We start from the raw sequence: 10319 nt of genomic DNA, 5'->3' as shown, positions 1-10319 counted from the left end.
CCGCAAGGTCACGCGCTTCCTCAGCGCCGCACTAGTCTCGCCCCTTCTCCCCCCATCCCCTCCGATTGGCTCCCCGGCGATCTGTCTCGGCCAATCCCTGACCGTGCCCCGTAGCACCGCCCCCCCGCCCTCCCGCGCGGGCTGCCGCCGGCGCCCGCAGAGCCGGGAAGGGGTGGGGGCGGTGCCGGGTAGCCTCTAGCCCCGCCCCTTTCCTAACGGCCGAGCGGCGCCGCTTCCTCATTGGTCGGCGAGGGGCACATGCCCCTGCCCCCTCTGAGGGCGGGGGCTGGTGCGGCGGCGCGCGGCCTCCGCGGCTCCTCCCCGCGCCGGGGCCATGGCGAGGCCGGGCGCGCCGCGACCCTGCAAGGTGCGGGCGGGAGGCTGGGGGGTCGCGTGTGGGCGCGAGGTGTCGTTTACAGCCCCGTTGTGTCCGGAGCCTCAGCGCTTTCTTCGTGTAGCTCTTTAGGCGGGAGGGCAGGTCGCGGCGGGGCCTTCGCGTCGCCGTTGCCGGGGGCAGCCTCTGGGCGGGATTTGGCGCTGCGGTCGCTGCGTTTCCTTCGTTTCCGCAGCCGGTTTGTATCGGCCAGGTGCGGTGCAGAGAGCGCTTTCCCTTCGGGCGTTTTTCAGCTCGCAGTGTCGGCGTTTTGATGACTATTCGAGCAGCTGATGCCTAAAATCCCCCGCGTTTTGGTGCGTTTTCCTTTGGAAAGGAAGCGGACAGCCGAGACGGTTCGGGCTGGGCTTTGTGTGTCGACCCCTGGACTTGCCCGTGTCGTTTCCATTCTGTGAATCGTGCTGGAGTGGCTCGGTTTGCAGAGTGAAAAATGCCCATTTGGGTCCCGGTGGTTGTCGTGAGCTGCTTGGGTTCCCAGAACTGAACGTCACATTTAACTGACCTGTCTCCAAAGCCATTCTTGAAATGAGTGATTATAGGGTTCTTCAGGTAGATCCTAGGGGTATTTCATGTAGGTGAAAACTGTTTCTCTCATCAGCAGGTGCTGTCGTCTGGGAGACTATCAGGAGCACCCAAGCTAACAAATGGACGAAAACAGTAAGACCTTCATCGCGAGCGCTACCCGAGCGCACGTGCGGGCCCCGTACCTGCCATGCATCATAACTAGCCAAAAACTTTGCGTGTATTGGCAAGGCCCTTAGCAGAAAGGCCCTATGGCTGGGTAGCACAGGAATAAGCAAGACTCAAATGGAATCTGAGTTCTGCTTGTATAAATACAGAGTTGGCTGTTTATGCTGTGCACTTATTTAGAAAAGATTAAATGTATATACTATCCTAATGCCAGACTGCTGAGTAAAGACAAAATCCTCCTTTGGCAAAAACTGTTAATAACTGCTAAATACACTTGTTGCAGCAGTACAGATGGAGTTTGCAAAAAGGAAAGGGATTTTGTTTCTTGATAGAACACCATTTTTGTTGTTTTTTTTTGTTTGTTTGTTTTTGTGTTAGTTAGCTATTACTGAAAGTAACTTTTTTTTTACTTTGCCTGTTAAGAAATATAGTATGAACAATGACATTTTTATTTGTATTTTTTTTTCAGGTTAGGCTTAAGAAAAGCCTGTCATTCTGATGTGGAGTCTGGGTCTGGATACTCTTTTTATTCAACTGACTCTGAAGATCAGGTAATTATTGACTCTAATACTGTCATCTCTCAATGTAGACAGAAAAGAGTATCTTGAATAATAAAAGAAGAATAGGATATTTCAGGGAGTATCACATTTAGGCTGGAAATAGCTCTTGCAAAGTCAGCTGAAGTGTTTGAATTGCATAATTAAGACACATTTTGGTTGGCTTAGTGCATTTGGCTCTGACAGAGCTTATTACAGGGTCTGTTTTATGAACAAAACTTTGCTGCTTGCAAGGTAGAGCTGGCCCTGGCAGAAGCACAGCTGTAGTTGTGCGGTCTTGTGTCAAAAATAAGTGACACAGGGTTCATGCTGCTGTTTTCATGAAGCATTGAGTCAGTTTATCTCCAAACTAATGATGTCCCACAGATAATAGTTTGGCTGTTCATGCAATAACAATAAAAAACATGCATGCACAATTACAAAACAAAATCAAACCAACACCAAACCAACATACATGCAACAATACAATTGTTTTTGCAAAAAGTTCAGACTTTCATTACACCGCCAAGTAATATATGGGTAAAATAATATTTTTTGCTCATTACCATAGTTCATTATTTTTTTAGATGACAAAGTGAGAAACAGTCCCTCCTGAAATAATATGTTCTTTTTTACTAAAAGTGATACTTGATTTCTAACTGCAGTATTCTTTATACAGGTTGATATTATTCATAATGGACTTGACCGTTGTGCAACTTTACTGCAGAATATTTTACAAAATGAGACTGCAGGTGGTACCTATAAAAATTTAAGTTATACTTTTAGTTTTCTATAAGACTGTTTTGATTTGTTGACTGGCTTTTTGTTTAAATTATTTTAGTAAGAGAGAATATTCATAAACAACCTGGGAGAACCACTTGTGTTAAGACAGTTTCCAAGCCTTTTATAACCAAAGGAAACACTTCCAAGAAGAAAGGGTTGAAAAAACATAATGTTGCTACACATGTGCGAAAAGAAATCAGTAAGTGGATTTTCATGTCTTTGCTTCTTTTTTACCTCAGCATTAATTTATACTACTTTCTCATCCTGACCACCTCACTTCCCTCCTGCAAGATCCAATCTGGGAGGTATAATGTAGAATTTCTACGGGCAGGAATTGCAGACTAGTATGTAGTAGAATGCTTATTTAGGGAATTACAGAAGAGGGGCATATACATAATGTATGTCTAGCACTGTAAAAATACAGTGGCTTTGAATTATAATCAGCAGGAGAAATTTAGGTTAGCAGCATGCTGTATCTTGGTTATTGCCAATGACCCTAAAGGACTAGGGAGCAGCTCAGCAGAGGCTTTAAGAATGGTATTTTTAAATTGGTTTTCTATAGGATTAAATCTGCATGTTTCCTTCAAGAACAGCACTCTATCTAGCTTGTGTTAAAAGGGGGAAACCAAAGATGGGTTCATTTCCTGACAGATAAATATCCAATTGTAATATTAGGTGATAGGATTTTTTTTTGTTGTTGTTTTTATTGTTGTTCAAAGAAATATACCCAAAGAATCTCCCTGGTAACACTCTAGGTTTATGTACATCAAGCAGAGGGACAGACTCATCTGTTGTGATTTTTCTTCTTTCAGTAGTGCCAGTATCAAGTATAAAACAGGCCTCATCAACCACCCCTGCTGCTGGTAAAGAGTTCTGTAATGCGCCACAGAATCAGCTGGTTGAACCAATTCATGTGCCTTGCAGTCAACACCTGCCTGTTATGAACCAAAAATTATGTGAGCATGTGCAGACTCAGATGGCTCTGATAACTGGCCAACCCTCACAGGCCAGTAATGAAATTCCTTCTACAACTCCTCATTCGGCCCCAAATCTTGGTTAGTGAAAATACTGCCTTTGAGCTTGCTCTTGTTAATGCAGATTGCCCAGATCTGTGACAACATTCCTTTCTTTCAGGTTGTCAAAATGTTACAGCTCTTAATTATCAGTTATCGGCCTCTACACCAGCCCTGTCCCTGCAGCATTCATCTAATACTTTATCTTCTCAGTCTGTAAGTAAAAGCTTGATTCAGATTATTAATAAATTTTACATTTAACACTTCCTCATTAGTTATGTTTATGTTATTAGTTATGTTTATTAGTTATTATGTTATTAGTTATGTTTAAATATGTAGACCCTTTTTTTTTTCTCAAGGAAGAAAAAATGCATCTCTCCATCTATAGGAATGGATGGAATAGATAATGGCGGAAAATACTGCGATGTAAAATATGTTTTACGTGGAGATGAAGAAATGACATTGGGGCATTTCTTTGACTGTGTTTTGTTTTATTTTTTTCTATACTGTGCATTTTGTACTGGGCAGCAGCCATAGCAGGTGCAGAAAGTTACTCACTACTGTTAGTAGTTACATTCTCAACAATGCGTACTGGGATCATTAACCAACTCCTGACTAAAGCGATCATATTCTTCAGGTAGTTGTAAGATTTTCCCTGCCAGCAATCAAGTTTTTACAGATAATTTGTAGCATCTTAGAGCCACTTTTTTAAAATACTTATGTATTTCAGGGTATAAAATAAAACTAAGGGAGAGTACCAACTGCCACCTTGGCAGTGTGGTAAAGGGCTTTCACCTTGAGGCTGTAGACTTACCTTCTATCTGCAGGCAGTCCATGTATAGTTAGCACTTTCCTTCACTTTTAAGAAAATTATCTACTTAAATTAATGAAAGGTAACAGTGTTTTATTATTGTTCTTGGTGTTTTTTTTTTTTTCCTCCTTCCCTGTTCTGGTTTAATTCAATGAATGAATACTTATAACTATGCTTTAATTTTGCCAATAATTTTTAAGGTAAAGATAATCAAAACTAGATTTACATTTGAATTAGTAAATCAGGAAATAATATGAATTAGCCAGAAAGAATTCTAGGTTATTTATATGTATATGTGTCTATGTATGGAAAGAGAGTAAAGAATGTCCCAGACTACACTGAATGACACTTAAGGAAACCTGTTAATCTTTTGCTTAATGTCAATATTGTTCATCTAGGATGTTCCTGCAGATAGTAGCCCTGAATGTGTGCCCCAGATGGGAGGAACTGTGCTTTGCCCAGTAGTTTCTGTTCCTGCTACCACTACTGCACAAATTCAGGCTGTCACTGCTCTTCCTGATAAGATGCCTAGCCTTGTATCAGGTGCATCAAGTAACTCCACAGTGCCTGCATTTGTCTCATCGTTTTCTGGCAAAGACACTACCCCAAACCAAGAGCACTGGATCAAGGAAGCAGATTTGATAAGATGCATACAAGCTCACCTGGCCTTGTTGCAACCACATGAAATGAACAGCAGGACAGAACAAAAGCATCCTCATCAATGTCCAGCACAACATAATGTCTCAAGTAATAAGGAAGAGGATATTTCCGAAGAACAAAGCGAGGACGCTATCAGTGAAGAAGAAGAACTGAATGTACTTGACGTTGCCCCCATGAGAGATACAAGCTGTCAGAAAAGTTTTGTCAAGAAGGTTCTAAAACCTAAAAGAGAAAGTCCAGAAGAAACAGCCCATAAAGTTAGAACAGTAAAATATCTTTTGGGGGAGCTGAGAGCACTGGTAGCAGACCAAGGTAAAGACATTTTCATTGTGCAGTAGAGTGACTACCTACAAATAAGAGAAATTATGGGAAAGGAAGGAGCAGTCTTCAATTTCTGGAAGTTGTATGTGTCAGATATGTGACATCTTATTGGGGCTTTCAACAACTTTGTTTTTAAGAGTTTCATTTTTCAGTGCGAATAAGGATTAAATGATTATAACCACTAGGACAAAGATTGTTCTTGTTTCATGCACAATGCTGTCCCTGCAAGTTGATCAAGAAGCAGGTTAGGCAGATTTCCACAGCCAAGTTTGACTGGCATGCTGATCAGTGATGATTTATCAAGCACACAGTCAAGCTTTTAAGTTTTGAATAAGTAAAGATAGGCTGTCAAAATCAAGACATTTTTTGCTTTAAAGCATTTTGTAAGTTGCTGTCATGTGTACACTTTTTCTGTTTTTGTTCTCTTGCAGATGATTCAGAAATGTTAAGGTTGATGAGTGAAATAGAAGATTGTATATCATTGCTCCCAGCTGTAGTGGGAAGTACAAATATACAAGCTGAAATAGCACTAGCTCTACAGCCTCTTAGAAGTGAAAATGCCCAGCTGCGTAGGTTAGTAACTTTTCAATAATTCTGTATCTTACTCCAAAAACACCTAAAATATCTTTCACTGAAGTGCTCTAAACTGCATGTTCTCATATATGTTGTAAGCTTTGTCATTTTGTTCTTCTTCGTGCAGTATTTGTAGATTGCCAACTGTGTTGGTATGGCTATATAGCTTCAAAAACACTTATGCAAGAACTGAAACGAGGTTTCAATTAATTTTAGTAGCATCATTTTTGTCAAATAGTGGTCATAAATGAGAAGGGGCCAGTCATAAGGCTGATGCAATACTTGCATAAGTCTGGTTGTGTTCCCCCTGTCAGACAGCAGCAACACTTACTATTTTACAAAAGTTTTCCAAGTTTAATGCTTTCTTGTAAAGTGTTCTGAGAGCCTGTTTAGAATACTTTTCCATCTCTTCCATGATTGTGCCTTTTTCCAAGTGAGATGTTCTGGCTGAAAAGTGTTTCTGGCTCAGTATTAAGATAGTCAGTCTACTTATAGTCTTTCTTTATTATTAAATGTAAAAATGGAGCTCATTTCGGGAGATCTCTCAAATATATAGCTGGTAGCACTTCAGGAGGGTCTGTCCTATTGAAGAAAGACAGGAATGCAGGAAAATGTCTTATTAAAACTTTTTAGTACTTCTATATGTATTTAACTTTTTGTCTTTCTAAAATATTTCTAACTTATATTTTTCAAACTTCCATGTGTTTCTAAAGTTTCTATATTTCTAGAACATTTTAGTTTCTAAAATAAACAGATGCTTTTTCCAAATTAATACACAGTGTGGTGGGTTTGAATGTACTCTGAACTCTCTGAATATGGGCTTTTTTCATAATTCAAATTTAGGAGAATAAGAATATTAAACCAGCAACTCAGGGAACGAGAGAGAAATGAGAAGACATCTGGACAGAACTTCAACTATGAATGTAAAGTACTAACAGAGGTTGCTTGTAGGAGCATTTTGTGCTAAGGTTCAAATACAAATATATAAAGATATAGATGTATATGTATATTAGATATTTAAATAATAAGTGTGTATTCACACTGTCACTGTTTTTGTGACAACTGAAGTAAGTGATATGGGTCTGATCATGCACTTGTATCTATAGCCATGGACGTTTTGCCTGTTTAAAACTTCAGAGACACTGAAAATCAGTTGTTAAATCGCAGAGCAGATTAATTTTATCCCTGTTAAAATGCTTATATTCCTCTTAAAATGAGGATGCTGGGCTAGATATCTAAGAAGGAAGCTTATTTTATATTTATCTTAAAACAAAACTTTTTATCTCTAAGCCAAAGTCCTATTATCAAGTTTACTTAAAAACTTAAATCAATGTAGAAATCCTAAAATTGTAGACAAAACACCTAAACTTTCTTTGTTTTTCTCCTGGTAGTAGTTTCTCTGCAGTCACTGAATATGATGCTCCAGAGTCAACTGAAAGAATCACTAAAAGGTCTTGAGTCACTGCAAGCTAAAAATGAAGAGCTTTTTAAAATAATAGAAAAGCAGAAGGAAGAAAATAAACATGTTGCAAAAAGTATCCAAGAGAAAGATAAAGAATTGCTTGAAAACAAGCAGCAATATGATATTCATACCACCAAGCTCAGGATTGGTATGTTTTTTGACTGTAGTTATTCTTCATTTGATATTTTTAAACTTAATAGAAATTAACTAAATTCTGCTTGGCATTTTAGAAGTGGAAGACACGCTAGCAAATGTGAAGAGCCTTCAGTTTAAGCTGGAAGCTTCAGAGAAAGAAAATCAGATTTTGGGCATAACGCTTCGTCAGCGTGATGCAGAAGTTAACAGACTGCGTGAGTTAACCAGGTACTGCTGACTAAGCTATTTTTTTGCCTCTTGTTGCCACTTTTTTTAAACAAAAATCTACTTTGGATTACTGCAATCTTAATACTGCACCAGCATCACGTAGGCCAAAACCTCTCTGTATTTTTGTTTTGCTAGTACTTTAATAGAGGTTCGGTACTCCAGATAGCAAAAGACTTTGTAGCAGAACTCTACCTGGTGTAATTTATGCCAAGTTTTAGCTCACATAGCAGATGTGCCAGTAAAGAGCTCCATTAGAAGTGGATGGATCTGGAAACAGATATGTGTAGCATACGAAGACTAACTCCTAACCTTAATTAATTTCCTTATATTGGCTTTAGAAACCCCTACCTATGAAAAGAGCTTGCAGAGCAGTCTTCCTTCAGGACCCCCAGAGAGCTCTTCCTACAGGACTGAGCAGTTCAGTCCTTGGCAGCAAATAACACCAATATATTATTTACAGGTGTAGGTGGGAGCTCTTGGGCCACTGAATTAAGGTAGCATTACTCACAAATCTTGCAGAACTACTCTATACTGTCTCCTATGTTTATGATGAAAGTTGGGAAGCTTATGGGGCCCTTTGGATATGTGCATAAAATTTGTACGTTACAAGTGCAAGAAGTTGAATAATTTTCTGTTCTGTTGTTTATAGTTAATACTGATTTTGACACGTCATTTCTTAGAAGTTTATACTCGCTACACTCTTCTGTGACTAATAAATATTGACCACTAGATGGTAGTATAATATCTTATAACGTGTATTTGTATATGCTGTATACATAAGCATTGAACGTTCATTTTTTTTTGCTACAGAAAGTAAAAATACCATTGAAATTATTCTTTTATTAAATTTCTTTTTTAATATTTTTCTTAGATATAGTAGGAAAAATGATTTGGAAAAGTTTTCTGTAGGCTTTGTATTTGACATCTTCTTGCAAATTATATTATTTGGTAGTACTCAAAGCAGGTCAGTCCCGAATAATTTCAAAAACGTTGTGTTGTGCTCTTCTATAGGCACTTCACTTTTACGTTAGTATTTTGTGCCATTGTACTCGCTCGCGTGTACTGTGACTTCACGAACTTCGCTGCAGTCTAAATCTGGTCTGGATTTCTATAAATGTTTTGAAAGATAATTGCTAAATAATCTAAGTTGATGAATTGATCTTAACAGAACCTTGCAGGGCAGCATGGCCAAGCTTCTGTCTGACCTCACAGTGGACAATATCCGACCTAAACCTGACAAAGGTCTCTCGAGATCTCTTTTGGAAGACTATGAGAAACAGATGCAGTCTGATCCATTTCCTGTGAGTACTTCAGTAATGACTTACCTTAAAAAATTAGACACTGATCATATTTTGACAGATACAGAACCTCAGTTCTCAAACAAAAGCAGGGAATTGGAGGAGTCAAATCTAGCCTATGTAAAACATGCTGCTGAAGGAACCAAAATAAACAGTACCTTCTCAGAAGAAGAAACTGGGACTCCAAGAATTCTATCAGCCTTAGTGGAGCAAGACAGAGAAACACTGAGTGATTCTGAGACTTTACTAGACAGCCAAAACAAACTGGATGAGACTATTTATATTCCATTAACTAGCAGTGCCTCTAAAAAACATCTGCCAGTCTCTGAGAGAACTGGCATGCAACCCCAAAGCAGAGGGGCTTGTAAGACATTGGAATTCAACTATGAACTCTCAAACTCTGAGCAGCAGAATGGATGTGAGGTGTCAAAAGACCTCTCTGTTTTGAATAAATTAAATGCTGGATACAGTTTGAAAAGAGCCATAGAAAAATCACTTGAAGCTACAGGGGATACAGCGAAGCTGGAAGGGGACAAGGTCCAAACAAGGTCAGAAGACATTCCAAGCAGAGCTGCAAAAGACTTTACAGACAAACCAGACCAGCCTCAGCTTGGTACATACCATTGTGCTCCAGTGCCCTTTCCCAAAGAGAATTCTAGGAAAAGAGGCGGCGCAATATCTGATGTTTCATTTGACGATATATCGGGAAGGTCTGAATGGAGCGCATCCTCTTTCTCAACCTTTACTTCTCGAGATGAAGAGGACTTTAAGAACGGCTTAGCAGCCTTGGATGCCAACATAGCTAGGTTGCAAAGAACTCTGCAAAATAGCATTATGAAACAATAAGTATGAAAAAACAAAAGGGTGTGTACTTGTTTAGGTAACTATTTTTTTCTAAAGTATATTACATGTGGTGCTAATTTTAATATTTGTATTTTTGTATGAAATAGCTAGTTCTTAGCTGTTGAAATTATGGATGGAATTTGTTCCTCATTTAAGTTGTGGTGCTGCTTCCCTAGATGTGTACAAATTCAAATAACTGGTTAAAATGCCTTTATCTAAATTAATGAGTTACCTTTATACTCTAATTATAAAATTATTTCTTAGCACAGCATTTGATAACTTTTTAAGAAACTAATGTGCTGTTGGTGATTCAGTTTTTATATTAAATGATGCGTATTCTTACTTGTTCTGTGTGCTTTTCAAAGTAGTAAGAGCAGCATTAAGATGCATTTGATGTTAGTTACAGATATGGTAAAGTATAGAGAAGCTTTTATTTTGTTATCTGGCTTGTATAAAACTGGTTGAATGGTTATTTCCATTCTTTTTGACCAAGAATGTGTTCAGACATTAGTCTGAACCCCCCCCATCCTTGCTGGGGCTCATCATGAAGATGCCCAAACAATACTGCCAGC

At 39.0% G+C, this 10319-nt stretch overlaps 1 protein-coding gene across 1 annotated transcript; it reads left to right on the top strand.

Moving 5' to 3' along the window:
* Positions 1–258: 258 nt before the first annotated feature.
* On the top strand, positions 259–9786 carry CCDC14 (coiled-coil domain containing 14). Its single transcript, XM_088519414.1, has 12 exons — positions 259–587; positions 1539–1635; positions 2300–2372; positions 2462–2602; positions 3216–3458; positions 3538–3632; positions 4626–5199; positions 5640–5781; positions 6625–6704; positions 7173–7391; positions 7474–7606; positions 8775–9786. The coding sequence occupies exons 1-12, from the start codon at positions 259–261 to the stop codon at positions 9748–9750; spliced, it is 3102 nt and encodes a 1033-aa protein (XP_088375540.1). The 3' UTR covers positions 9751–9786.
* Positions 9787–10319: the final 533 nt, after the last annotated feature.

This window comes from Tinamus guttatus, unplaced genomic scaffold (genome assembly GCF_059628265.1).
Source record: "Tinamus guttatus ecotype Peru unplaced genomic scaffold, ASM5962826v1 Tinamus_guttatus_pri_ptg000060l, whole genome shotgun sequence".
In the NCBI taxonomy this organism is placed as follows: domain Eukaryota; kingdom Metazoa; phylum Chordata; class Aves; order Tinamiformes; family Tinamidae; genus Tinamus; species Tinamus guttatus.
This window is presented reverse-complemented; position numbering and strand designations above follow the sequence as displayed.